The 14,147-nt window shown below is 38.1% G+C and overlaps 1 protein-coding gene across 7 annotated transcripts in view; it reads right to left on the reverse strand.

Annotated features, from left to right (window-relative positions):
• Obsc (Obscurin) overlaps positions 1–14,147 on the reverse strand; it is a 43,873-nt gene that overhangs the window by 3,090 nt on the left and 26,636 nt on the right. For 6 of the 7 annotated variants that reach the window (XM_018462816.1, XM_018462811.1, XM_018462810.1 and 3 more), the window contains 19 exons: positions 13,100–13,345; positions 12,882–13,023; positions 12,241–12,638; positions 11,242–12,146; positions 10,518–11,097; positions 9,537–9,677; positions 8,903–9,007; positions 7,632–8,444; positions 6,141–6,543; positions 5,702–5,885; positions 5,319–5,619; positions 4,610–5,188; positions 4,078–4,502; positions 3,231–3,994; positions 2,813–3,111; positions 1,802–2,721; positions 1,216–1,655; positions 885–1,023; positions 184–653 (listed from right to left, as the gene is read on the reverse strand). In XM_018462816.1, coding sequence (XP_018318318.1) covers positions 184–653; positions 885–1,023; positions 1,216–1,655; positions 1,802–2,721; positions 2,813–3,111; positions 3,231–3,994; positions 4,078–4,502; positions 4,610–5,188; positions 5,319–5,619; positions 5,702–5,885; positions 6,141–6,543; positions 7,632–8,444; positions 8,903–9,007; positions 9,537–9,677; positions 10,518–11,097; positions 11,242–12,146; positions 12,241–12,638; positions 12,882–13,023; positions 13,100–13,345 — 8,254 coding nt within the window. The remainder of the gene's footprint in view (positions 1–183; positions 654–884; positions 1,024–1,215; positions 1,656–1,801; positions 2,722–2,812; positions 3,112–3,230; positions 3,995–4,077; positions 4,503–4,609; positions 5,189–5,318; positions 5,620–5,701; positions 5,886–6,140; positions 6,544–7,631; positions 8,445–8,902; positions 9,008–9,536; positions 9,678–10,517; positions 11,098–11,241; positions 12,147–12,240; positions 12,639–12,881; positions 13,024–13,099; positions 13,346–14,147) is intronic. The other variant, XM_018462813.1, reaches the window with a different exon arrangement.

Genomic DNA, 14,147 nt, shown 5'->3' on the forward strand with positions numbered 1-14,147 from the left:
AGAGTCCTATGAATTTTATTGTGAAGCAAATTTCACAAATATATTTTACACGCATAATCCTTTTTTCATCTATTCAACTTTTATTCAAATTAAAGAGAAAATAGTTACATTTACAGAATCCTAGATTACGCAAAATTCATTTTCGTATTTAAATGTGTTGTTAAAAGATAATAGTCTGCTTACCGATAAAGTTTATAATAATTCTTCAAATTTTCGGAAGGTATCCTGTAGGGTTCTGGTGGCGAGCTGTCGATGTAATTAAACCATGGATGAACCAAAGCAGTCCTAACATCCATTCTTTTATCGACATTGTACACCAATAGACTACGAATAAAGTCCTGTGCTTCGTTCGAGATATTTTTCCATCGGTCATCGAAATCCCATTTGCCTTCTCTAATCTTCTTCAGCGTCTCTCTATCGTTCGTACCTCTAAATGGCGAGATACCCGATAGCAAAATGTAAGTAATTATGCCAACAGACCACATGTCTGCGCCGTAGCTAACGCCTTCGTTATTAGTTACTTCCGGTGCAATGTATTCTGGCATACCGTATGCCAAGGTCATCAGCTTTGTTTGCGAAATTTTGCGAGCTAATCCAAAATCTCCAATCTTCAAGTCATCTCCTCCAACATGAGAAACTAGTAGATCGCCGAGCTATAAGGAAAAACATATTCAAACGTATTAATTTTAGCAAAGATAAGATTTTATGTAGTATCTATATAAAAAGGGTTTTTTATTTCCATTGTATTTAAAATTCCAATTTTATGTTTGCTTTAAGTAGTTTAAGTAATATAAAGAGAAATTGCACAAATCACTTGATTATTCGAAAATATATTCATATTTTTTCTTAAAAAAAAAAAAAAAAAAGATTTTCAAATAACTTACCGTCAGACCGAGATGTGCGTAATGATTTCCATGCATATATTCCAATCCCCATAACAATTGACGTATATAACGAGCGATATCTATTTCAGTATAATGTTCTTGTCTTGTGAGATTGTCCACTAATTCGCCACCGGCCGCTCTAAATTATCATTATTAAGGATTGTTCTGCTAGATTTTGATACAATCGAGTTACTTTGACATATCAAACGAATACAGAATTATCATTAGAATTAATAATAATTGATACTTGGAGAAGTATTTTATAATTATTTCAACATTTATCCTGATGCTATACGTAAGGTAAATCAAATACGGAAATAATAAAGGATACAATTCCGTGACCAAAGTAACCGAATTGTCCGTTTCGAAGGCATCGTGCAATCGTAATAATTTACGGTGATGCAGGTTGTTCATTGCTTCCATTTCATTATACATGAATGGTTTGAGATCACCGCGTCCGTGCATAATCTTAGAAGCATAATTTCTTCCGGTACTCCGTTCGACTGCATGATAAGTCACACCCTGAGTGCCGCGACCTAGCTCGTCACCTAAATCATACAAATCGTCAAACGGCTTATCGCGTGGTTTCACGTCCATCTTCTTCCTATATGTTCTGTATCCATATTCGTGCTCGTTCTCCTCCACGTGCAACATCACCGAGCAGGATATCGAGCCGGCCACATTACCCGCGCTGATCGAGTAAAGACCCTCATCCTTCACAATGGCATCGTTGACAATGAGAGTCGTAATATCGGGTTCGGTATACTGAACCTAATTAAAAAGATACCTTTTTAATTAAAATTTTTTGAATTGAAATTTCTAATTGAAAACAGATATCTTTTATTTAAAAATGCAATAAGATATTATTCTGCAGTGAAATCAGGACTTTGCATAATATAAATATGAACGGAAAATACTCTGATTCTGGAAGATGAAGCTATAGGTTTCCAGTCCTTGTACCACTTAAGCTCCGGATAAGGCACGCCAGTTACGCGAGCAGTCAATTGGCCGGTTCTTCTCATCATCACAACAGCCTCTTCGGGTCTTTCGATAAATGTGGGATACTCAGCGATTTTTAAAATAACTTTTTGCCTGGCCTCGCCATGTTCATTTGTAGCAACGGCCTCATAAACACCCTCGTCTCTCTCAAGCATTCTATTGATGAATAGAGTCGCCTGGCCATTTCTAGTATAACTCTGATCGTATCGACCGCCCGATTCAATCAGTTGATCATTGAAGTAATAAGTCATTTTCGGTTTGGGATAGCCATAAACGAACCAGAAGAGATTGCAATTGTGATTTTTCACGCCGTACTGAGTGTCGTATTCCTGACGCAAAAATCTAGGCGCCTGAGCATAACCATCGTGCGGAGGTCGCTCGATGTCAAAATCTTTCGGGAAGTAGGGACTAGTCTCTGGACGAAAGTCAATACCAGGAGGTAAATACGGGAAGAACTTGGGCGGTTCCGGTTCTAATTTAGCACGATGAGTTTGTGCAAACGGCGATGGATCGCTTATGCCGTACTTGTTCTCCACGCGAATGCGGAATTTGTAATCGCGAAACGGTTCGAGATTGCGAATATCGCAGACGCAGCTGCGAATACCACTGCGAGCGGTGAACCAATCGCCATCCGGGAGTTCGCACATCTCCACCAAATAGGTTACAGGTATTCGCGGCCCGATCGGGATGGATGGCTTCCACGATAGAGTAAGATGTCGATCCATCATGCGGCTAATGATTGGGCGGTCTGCCAGAGGCAACGGAATGCCGGACTTTTGGTATTTATCGTAATCCGCGTACTGATCGGCAAGAGGTTTCTTTGCGCGTGGTTCCAAAGCTGAAATTGAAAAATGAAGGGTAAAAACGACTTAAATATTTTAAAAATCTCGTAACATATATCCTCGAAGGCAAAGTTCACATTTACTTACATTCGTAAATCATCTCGGCGCTACACGAATCCTCACCATGAGGATTAGATATCTTCAGCACGTATTTTCCGGCATCCAACTCATCCACGTTAACTACCATAAGCCGCAACAAACTACCCTCCTGGTCCATTCTGATGCGATCAGTGGGCCAAATCCGGTCACCATTACGGTACCACTCAAAGTCAGGCTCCGGATATCCCGTGACGCACGCGGTGAACTTGGCCGGCATACCTCTGTAGACTTCACAATCGCCAATTCTCTTCAGGAATGTCGGCGGTTCGACCTTCTGCATTTTTTGGCTAAAATTACAGATGTTACAAATGTTACAGATGTTCTGCATTTTTTGTTAAATATTTTTTGGTTAACATATGTATTTGTAGAACAGCTAAAAAATTTTTTTTCTTGGATAAAATCTTACATTTTATCAACTATAGCTAGATTTGCTGCGCATTCCGCTTCGCCGCCCTTATTAACTGCTCTACATCTGTACCGTCCTGAATCATCGTCTGCACAATCCTTCACGTACAGACAGCAGGCATCACCGTCGCGTTTTATCTTGTATTTGTCGTTGTCCCTTAGAATCGGCTTGTCATTGAAATACCAGGTCACTTCCGGTTGCGGTATGCCAGTTACACGGGCCGGGAACTTGGCGTCGAACGTGGGCAGCTGTTGTAGATCCGTAAACTTTTGTGTGAAGGTTGGTGACTGATACACTTTGCGAATAATGGCATTTGCGCTGATGGTATCTTCACCCAATGGATTGCTTAGCCGACAGCCGTAGATGCCCGCGTCTTTGGGCTTGCACGAATCAATTTGTAGACCGACCTTCTTCCCGTCGCAGCTCGTCGTCACACGTTCCGATGGCTCGATCGGTTCACCATCTTTTGTCCAGTTTACGTTGGGAATTGGATTGCCGGCAAATGACACATCCAGCGTTAATGGCTGGCCCTCCTCGACAGATATATCACGCATGGGACTAGTGAATGTCGGCTTTTCCTCCGGCGTGTCCGGTCTCACCTTGCCAGCAATGTCCAGCTTAGCTTTGCAGGACGCAGTGCCTTCCGTGTTGCCAGCTACTACCTGATACACGCCGACGTCTTCTGGCGTTGCCTTATCGAGAATCAGAGCTTGACTACCATCCGGTTGACTAACGATCTTTACATGTTTATTGTCCGGGATAATCTGAAAGAAAGAATTAAATTATAGACATCATTTTGTTGAAAAATAAATATGAATTTGAAATATTTCAATATTATCATATTAACTTCTTCATCGTTTCGTAGCCATTGGAGTTCGGGCGTTGGTTTTCCTATAGTTTTCACTTCCATCTTTACCGGGAAACCTTCAACAACGGTTTGTGGTTGAAGACTCGCGACAAATTCTGGTCTCTTCTCTCGTTCTTCCACTTCTACCTTAGCCGTACCCGTGATTTCACCGAGTGCGTTGGATACAATCACCGAATAGGTCCCTGCGTCTTCTAGACGTACATAATCCATTTTCAATCCGATAAGACCGTTTGGTTCGTTGGTGAAATACATTTCCTTTGTATGTCTTAATGGTATTCCGTCTTTGAACCATTGCACCTGCGGATTTGGGAACGCTAAGATTTGAGCTTCTAATTTCAATGGTTGCCCAACCACAGCTTTTGTATCTTCCAGTGGCTTCGTGAATGATGGCCTCCTTCGTTCAGCTGTAACGAACGCAAATTTTATATTAAGATAGTGATCGTATTACGAATATCGTAATACAAAGATTTTAGAAAGATACAAAGATAAAGAGAAAATAAAATTTACTTACGCGTGACAGCGACAGCGCAAAGCGAAGAATTCTCACCACTAGGATTTGTAACGACGAGCTTGTAGGCACCACAATCGGTGGGTTTTACCACATCAATCGTAAGCTTTGTAGTACCGTCCGGCAAAGTGCTGATCTTCACATGATCGTCTGGCGTGATTTTCTCACCGTCCTTGAACCAAGCGACGTTGGGTATCGGGCTACCATCTATCTTGGCCTTCAGCTCTAGAGGCTCGCCCTCGTCGATTTCCGCTGATCTCGGTAACGCTTTACCAAACGAAGGTGCGGTCAATGTCATGGATAGATCGCAGTTGGTTTGCACGCTTCCGGCGACATTACTCGCTTTACATGTTATTGTACCGACATCTTTTGCAGAGAAGGTTTTGATGAAAAGATTACTGTCCACTATGCCATCCACGTGAGTCGTCACCTGGTATCTTTCATCTTCCTTGATAATCTCACCATTCTTCAACCATTCTACGCTAGGCCTCGGAATGCCAGTCACGCGTATCTTCAATTCGATGTCCTCGCGATCACTACATTGCATTTTCGACAAATTCTTCAAGAAGACTGGAGCTTCAGCTACAGAGAAATGCAAATGTGTTTTTATTCCGAATTCTTTAATCCAATCAAACAAAAATATCTATAAAATATTTTTTCACTTCTCATTGCTTGCGCGTGTTATGTCCGTTCGAAAGTTTGATTTACTTACTGTGAGGTGTGAGAGTAGCTTGAGCACTTGTTTCACCCAAATAATTCTTTGCCATAACGGTATAGATGCCCTTATCTTCTAGACTGAGCTTCTTAATAATGAGTTTGTATTTACAATTTCTCTTATCTTCTTCAATATCATACCGTTCGTCTTTTTGCAGCTCTATATCGTCCTTCATCCATTTAATATCGGGTTTCGGATTTCCTTTGATCACAGCTTGCCATTCAACTCGCTCGTCAACTGATTCAGTATGATCTCTAAAGCTGTCAATTTCCGGTTTCAATAAAAGACTCAAGAATGCCTAAAAGTGTAAAAATCTCATTAATTATTAAATGATCTCCTATATTTTGCGATCATTTGTTACTCTATATTCAGCTACTTACGCTACTTTCGGCTTCACCCCACTTATTCTTTAATTTCAAAGTATATTCTCCAGTATCTTCTTTGGTACATTTTGGGACTTTCAATGTGACTTTACTTTCTGTCAATTTATCCGCTGCTGGTCCGTTAGCAATAATTCCTTTAATTCTAGAATCATCAGGCGGAATTTCGTTACCTTTGTAATACCTGAAAAAATATATTTGTATACGAAATAACATTTTTCAACTTAAACAATATATTATATTCTAATTATATCCAATATATAAATATATTTTTTAAGATAGAATAGACTTATAGACTGTGAAAAGAATATAATATCTTCTTCTATTATTTCTCATCACGTTTTAATATTTCTATATATTTTCAATTTTTTTATATAAATAAAATCCTATGTTTACTGAAAATCTCTTAAAATCTATGACATATACTGCAAATATATACCATGTGACATCCGGGACCGGATCAGCTGTAAAGACAGCTTTAAATTCGCCGTTAGCCTCAAAGGCAACATCGACATCGTTGAGAGGTTCGGTAAATCTCGGTTTTCGGAGCTCGTCGACAGTTCCAACAGTCAGGTAGCCGTCTATGACTTCTTCGCCCAATTTGTTCGTCAGAACGCACGAATAAAGACCCTCGTCTTCGAGGGTGGCCTTGCTGAGATCCATCTCGTACAATTCCCCTGAAGTTGTGATCCTTATTCGTTCCCCGGATCGAAGAGCCTTACCATCTTTAAGCCATTTCACGTCTGGTCTTGGTAAACCAGTGGCCTTCACCTCAAACTTCGTGTTCTGTGTCTCGAAGATCATTCGATCGGTGAGATCTGTGCTCACGACGTGAGGCGGAGCTGCGAGAAAAGATATGAATGAGCTGTTATTTATTAAAAAAATTTATTTTAGAAAAGGAAGCATGCCCTTGTTTAAACAAACTCTTCCTCCTATCAGTAGTAAATTGGTAGTAACAGAAGGCATCAGGCTATGATTGATCAAAGAACATTGTTATGCAATCAACTTTTTTTTACAGAGAACGCTATTATAATATATATTTTAATTTATATAGATAGTTATATGATATTTCATAATTTATTTCGTCACAGTATATTTTTCTTGTATCAATTATAATTTTCAAATATTTAATTAACTTTATACATATAATTAAAATGAATTATTAAAAATTGCAGGTAATAAGAATATTGAAACTACCAATAGTAAGTATATAATTATTTTAAAATTTATGAATTTTTAAAACAAAAACAACATTATCATGTCTCCTTTTTAAAAAAATATGTGCAAATATAAATTTAAATGCAATTACACGTACATCTATTTATTCATCATCTTTATTTCTATTAAGTTATATGTTCTCTTGATATACTTACCTATAGAAGCTCTTGGTTAAACAGGTGCTCAGAAAACCGCATAGTGAAAATTATATAAAAAGATTAACTATCATATTTTAGATTAAAAGCCACAATCTTACCTTAATATTTCTTTTAAGTTGGCGAAGAGTAATGCTATAAAAATCGAAATTCCAAAAATACAAGTAGTTAATATTACGCATGGAAGCATAAATGACATATATTGATTAATAATGAATATCATATTTCAAATAAAAATTATCACTATATTAATATACTATAAATATCAAGAAAGAGAGAGCAGATAGATTTTTTAAAATTTACAGATATATTCTTGTAAGTTACTATCGATAAACTTTCTATTATAGATATTTATATTTCCATGCGAGCATGCGAATATTATACGAATAAAATTGTAAGAGCAACATATGCGAGAGAAAGGAAAAAGTAAGACAATTAGCGAGATGAGTCTATCAGTCATAGATAGAGACGATGCAACAATATGTTTTTCGACGAATCGTCGTGCTGCGAGATTAGAGTTAGTTGTTAAAACTACCGATGGAACCTCACGGTCGTACCTGACTCTTTGCCCGATTCTTTATCGAGGATTTCATCTAATACGCTACGTTGCCGTTTAACTCGAGCTAAAAGATCCTTCATCTCCTCATCGATCTCCTCGTCATCATCATCATCAAGTTGTGCTTTCTGAGAACTCTGTCTCGACAGCGTTTCACTTGACATCGCCGAAGCTTTTGTCTTCTCAAGCTTCGCGGTGTCCTTCGATAATTCGACAGCTGAGTTTGGTCGATCTAAAGTTTTTTCCGCGACCTTTTTCACCGGACTTGTATCGCTAATTGTAGAACTTTGACTGGGCAAGTTTATTGTCTTCACATCCAGACTTTCTCGCTTCAAAGTTTGATTCGACAAAGTCGCCGATAACGATTCTTCCAAGGATCGCTCCTCAGCGATGGTTTCGGTAATTCTGGCGATTCTATGTGACTTAATATCTTCAAAAGTTTTTTGTTTTTCTGGCGTTTCATTGAAGGAAATCTCATCGAGAATACCATTCGTTGTTTTCTGATCCTCCGGGAGTTGATCAGCCAATTGAACATCCTCCGTGCTAACATCTCGCGATAGTGCTTTCAAAGTCGATTCGTCATCGGAAACGGAAACAATTGTAACGCCTTGATTGACACCTAAATTTGACTTCTTCTCTTCAGTTTCGGAGAACTCCTCGATCAACACACCGTTTTGTGGTTTAGAATTCTCTTCTTGCACGGTGTAAGCATAAGAAGCGATTTCCTCAACGCGGGGTCCCGAATCAACACCGAATTCCCGACACTCGACTTTGGTTGCTGTCATCTTGCTGATTGTGTGACTTTCACCGGGACCTGCGAATGGTCTAATCTAATATCTTCGACTACCAGCATCCCGCGTACAATTACGCATGACATATGTCTTCCGTATCTTTAGAAACGACCTCTTCGTACCGTTACTAAAGTTGCGATTATTATACATAGAGCTGTTTTCATAAATTGCACGCTTATTATTTAAATCATACGATGTATGTTATAATATGTCAGATAGAGACACGCGCGCGTTCAACTATGTTAAAAATAGATGATGATGAAAATTTTGAAGTGAAATAATCTTTGTCTGAGTACATTCTCTTTTTAGGAAAAGCATTACAATTTCGTGTTTCTCGTTTGTTTGTGTAACTGTTATAGAATATCCGAACAACATAAACGTCTAAAACACTTTACAGGATTCTAAAAGACGTCTTTCGAATTTTTATATTGATTGGATATTTTTTCGGTTGAATGATAATGTATGATATACGTAAGATTACCTGTAAGTATAGCTTCGTGTGATGTCGTGGAGGCCACAGAGATCGTGATTGTTTCATTGTCCCCTTGAATTACTTGGATGTTTTGTTTCTCCAATTTGACACGACCTAAATTTATCAGATATTGTTTCTATCGCTAAATGACTTTTAACCATATACCTTCTCGATGCTAAGTTACATAGCGTGTGTGCGTGCGGATTGCGTGATAAATTTACAATACATAATGCAAATTACACAAATATATACCTAATTTGTTAAAATCGGTATTGTATGCGATTAAATAAACTTTCAAAAAACGATCGACAGCAAAGTGACTGCTGTTTCTAATCATCAATTCTGAGATCCTCAATGAAGATATGTGTGAGAAAGAAAAATTAAACAAGATTTCAAAAATCTATATGTTGCAAAAAATGTAATTGCCTTTAACATGCAGTCTCTGATACTAATTATCTAACATATGTTTCAATTCTAGAATAAAAGTGTTTTTTCTAACACGTAAAGAAACCCTTATCGAAGCGTGCGATGCTCTTGGAATTGTCAAAGCGTTAGAATTGTAGCGTTTCAAATGCAGCAAAGTCAAAACTTCGCGTTTCTCTTGCATTCTAATTGAGCTAATCAAGTTAGCGCACATGATTACCTTCCAATCCCGACTCTTCAGTGCGCAGAGTCTCTTCCTGTGGCAATTGTTCCTTTATCAATTTCTTCGTCTGGGTTTCTGCTATCTTCACCTCCTCGGTTTTTTCTTTCGGAGGTTTTACCTTCTCATCTTCCGTCTTAGCTATAGAAGTACATTCTTTCGAGTCTTTGTCATGACGTGTTTCAAAACGCGATATGTCAACATGTTATGACACTTAGAGATTCAAAAAAGTCCGAAAAATATATCGAAAAAATTTCTCGGAGTACCACAAAATCAATTGTATGATAATCTACAAATGGATTAATAAGAATACAGAAAAAGAAACAGAGAACACATTTTGCGTCAACGTCAATAATGTGACGCGTCAAAAATGATGTTCCTCCCTTTCGTTTAAGGAAATCAGGAGAATTCTTTCTACACACCCAGATTTTTTATACAGAATCTATGAGAAAAAAATCTGTCGATTGAACCTCCTCGCTAAAGAGGCGGTCTAAAAAATTCCCAAGATGTCATATCGGTAAAACAAAATGAAAAGGAAACCATACAGCTTTATTTATACATTTAATACTTACTGAATGCTGTCAAAATACGATGACTTTACCACTGCGATTTCTCAAAAATTAGGAATGTTTATTGCTGTACACTGTTCCAGCAAATGTCATGATATCAGCCTTCGTAAGATTTTTTTAACTCTGCTAAAATTATTCTCGCGATTAACTCTAGAACTCGATTGTAAATTACAGGAAGAAATACTGCTATTCCGCAAATTATAATACAATCTTCAAAAAATGTAAATTCATTATTTTTGAAGTATAATTATTTGTTATCATAAATATATATCATGCTATTATTTTTTTATTATACTCGTACTAATTTGACAATTCGTGACATAACAATTTTTTTTAGTCGGACTTAGATTCGCGTCGAACGGACTCAAGTTCTAGAGTTAGGAAAAAAAAATAAAGAGATGCGGAAACTTACTCAACACGATGACTTTACTCTTGCTGGTGACGTAACCCAACTCGTTTTCTGCCCGCACTTCGTACAAGCCTCCGTCGCTACCCTTTAGTAACGTCACCGTTAAATCATAGCTCTCACTGCGCTGGCTGTTCCTAGTGATTTTGATTCTAGCATCCGCTGTCACTTCCTCGCCATCCTTGTACCACTTGACTTCCGGATCCGGTGTGCCGGATACTTCAAACGTCAACTTCAGCGTTTCACCCTCTTTTAACCTCTGGTCTGCTAATTTCTTCAAAAGCTTCGGTCGAGTATTTACTGTCAAATTGGAACTACTCGAGTTTTCACCATATTCATTCTGCACCTTACAAGTATAATGGCCCTTCAACTCGGTTTTCAGTTCGTTAATGATGAGCTTGTAATTGTCGCCTTCTTCTACGCGGGTGTACTCTGTGCGCTTCTCTGTGATTTCAACATCGCCCAGAAACCAATGCACACTTGGCTTCGGGAAGCCTTCGACCTCGACCACAAATTCGACGTTCAACTCGCCCTCGTTTGCACTGATATCGCACAATTTCGTCTTGAATCTCGGTATACCGCGTACCTGCAATAATATCGCAAAGATATTAGAAGTAAAAAATTAAAAAAATAATTGCAGAATTTTTTAATTCCAAATAAACTTTAGTTTAGCAAAATATAAAAGATTATTTTCAAAATATATTTTAAATTCAAGGATCAGATTATATACCCTGATTCTCGTCTCGTCCGAAATCGTTCCATGCTTGTTCACCACTTCGACTTTGTAAATCGCCGCATCTTCTACTTTTGCACCGCTGATTGTGAGAATATAATTGTTTCCGTTTTTCGTCATCTTCATGCGATCGCTCGCAGTCAAAAGCTGTCCGTCCTTGTACCAATTGATTGTTGGTTCTCCATCAGACTCTACCTCAATCAAGAGATTCAATGTGTCGCCTTCGTTAATTACTCGTGGCTCGCCCAATCTCTTCTTAATCTTCGGTGGGCATCTGATACCGACCTTCCAGATCTCAGTTGTCTGATTGATCTCGTTTCGCGCAACAATCGAGTATGAACCAGCATCAGTCAATTTGGCATTTTTTATTACAAGCTTGTATGTGTCGCTGTTCTCTTTAATGATCTTGATACGATCGCTCTCCTCAATCAACTGACCGTCCTTGTACCAAGTCACTTCCGGTGCCGGAGTAGCCTCCACTTGTACGGTCATCGTGCCTGTCTCTTCAATCATAATCATCATATCAGACTGTTTCTTCGTGATCTTTGGCGCAGATTTCACAATCAGCTCGATCTGTGTACTGTCCTCTCCGAGATCGTTCTTTGCCCTGATGGTATAAACTCCAGCGTCTTTAGCGGTAACTTGTTTAATCACTAATGACAACGATTCCTCATCTTCCCAGAGATACTTAATTCTACCACCAGCTATAATCTCCTGACCGTCCTTGGTCCATTTGATATCCGGCTTGGGATATCCCTTCACCTGCAGGTCCAACATCGCAGAGCCACCGGCGCTCACCTCGGATTGCTTCGATTCTGTTTGAAGTTTCGGTTTTTCTGGATCCTTCAGCAATTGATTCACAGCACCCTGCACTGTCAGCTCTGCACTGCAGCTAATGTTACCTATGTATTCAAGAATTTCCATAAATCAACATATTAATATAATATGTGAAATGCAATATTAAATTAATGTTAATTATTACAATATAATTTTTACCTGTGCTGGTTTGCGCCACGCATGTGTAAAGACCAGCGTCCTCGGGTTTCACATGCTGAAACACTAATGCCAGAGTGTCTTCATTATCCTTGAAGAGAACTTTAAATCTCTCCTCAGGATCAAACGTCTGTCCGTCACGCGTCCAAATAAATCGTGGCTCAGTTCCAAGCTCAAGGAGACCTTCAGGAAGACCTTGGAAAAGTGGCTTTTCATCGGTCACTGTCACTACCGCCTCGCACATGGCTTCGCCATAGCGATTCATAGCTGTGCATGAATATTTTCCAGCGTCCTGCTTCTGAACATCAGCAATCACTAATTCATAAAATCCCTTTTCGGCGTTGTCTCGAATGATCTTCACACGTTCGTACTTTGCGTCAATTAAAGTACTGTCTTTGAAGCTAAGAAAAAATGCGCGTTAATGTGTTAATTTGTGGCAAACAATAGACATTTGAAAGAAATGTTCCAATTCTTCAAACATCTTTCTAATGTCTATTGCACATCTTTTAAATTTTTATTATGTATTATAACTTAATAGCTGAAAGAGTCCCTTGCTTTCTTTTATTTAAAATCAAATTTTATTCCGAAAATATACATTTTACAAATATGGAGCATTTTTGTATTAGATAAAGTTTGAAACTTACAACTTTATTTCCGGATTAGGATCCCCTTTGACTTTAATCATAAAACGTAGGTAGGTATTCTCGAGGAGCTCGGTATCTTTCAGGCGCACCAAGAATATAGGAGAGTTTGCTTCTGCTCTTGCTATTTTCTCTTCCGGACTCACTGCAGTATTTTACATCAATAAAAACATAAAATTATTTCGTGTTTAGGAGTAACATTATGACATTATATGACTTACATTGTTGAACCACTAATTGAGCAGTGCACGTTGCTTCACCGTTTACGTTCAGAGCACGTGCAATGTATATGCCGGAATCTGATTCGTGAACGTTCTGGATCTCAAGTTTACATATATTGTCAGTCAACGTAGTGGTGACACGATCAGCCAACTTGTCCTCCATCGGTTTGTTATCCTTCAACCATTGTATCCTCACGGTCGAATCGCTAGTTAACATCGTGCACTCGAAAGTAGCAACTTCTCCGGCTATAAAAGATAACTCGAATTAGGGCAAAGCAACGACGCATCGTGATTCCGAAGGAAATGAGAATGGTGTGAGAAACGAATTCGTCAATTCCAATACAATCGTCCTGTATCTAAAATACTCAAAATAAATAGCGTTATACATTATAATTTATCCCTTTACGTGAGCATCAAAATAAGAAGGAATATAAAAATTATTCCAGAATAGATTTAATATAGTTATTAAATGTGCTCAATACAACATACGATCTGACTACATGTGCATATATAATATATCGAATGATTAATATATAACACTGCTTTTGATTCATGGAAACATAAATATCCATCTACAGGTCATGTGTAAATGTGTATAACAAATTTTAAGATGTAAAATGTATATCAAAGGATATTATCATGTAATAACTAACAAAAAATTCATTTGCTATAAAAACTTTGCTGAAAATATAATGTATATATACAGGGTGTTTCCAAATTAAATGGCAAAACTTCGGGAGCGTGTAGAGGAGTAAAAAACTAAGAAAAAAAGTCCTATAGACATATGCTCCTTTTTGCTTTGTTTCGCAGGAAATCACGAAAAAAGAAAAAAATATATTTAATTTATTATTTTAATTATTTTATTTATAAACTTTTTAATGAAGATTTTGTTCGAAATGTGCACCTCTTGCAGCAATACAAGCATTGCATCTGTCAAACACGGCTCTTGTAGCAGCCAGGCACTGTTCTTGCGATATTCTGTTCGCTGCAGCTACGATACGATTTCTCAAATGTTGCTCTGATTGAATAGGCGAAGAATAAACTTCTT

This window comes from Mycetomoellerius zeteki, unplaced genomic scaffold, assembly GCF_001594055.1.
Source record: "Mycetomoellerius zeteki isolate Tzet28-1 unplaced genomic scaffold, Tzet1.0 scaffold146, whole genome shotgun sequence".
Classification (NCBI taxonomy): domain Eukaryota; kingdom Metazoa; phylum Arthropoda; class Insecta; order Hymenoptera; family Formicidae; genus Mycetomoellerius; species Mycetomoellerius zeteki.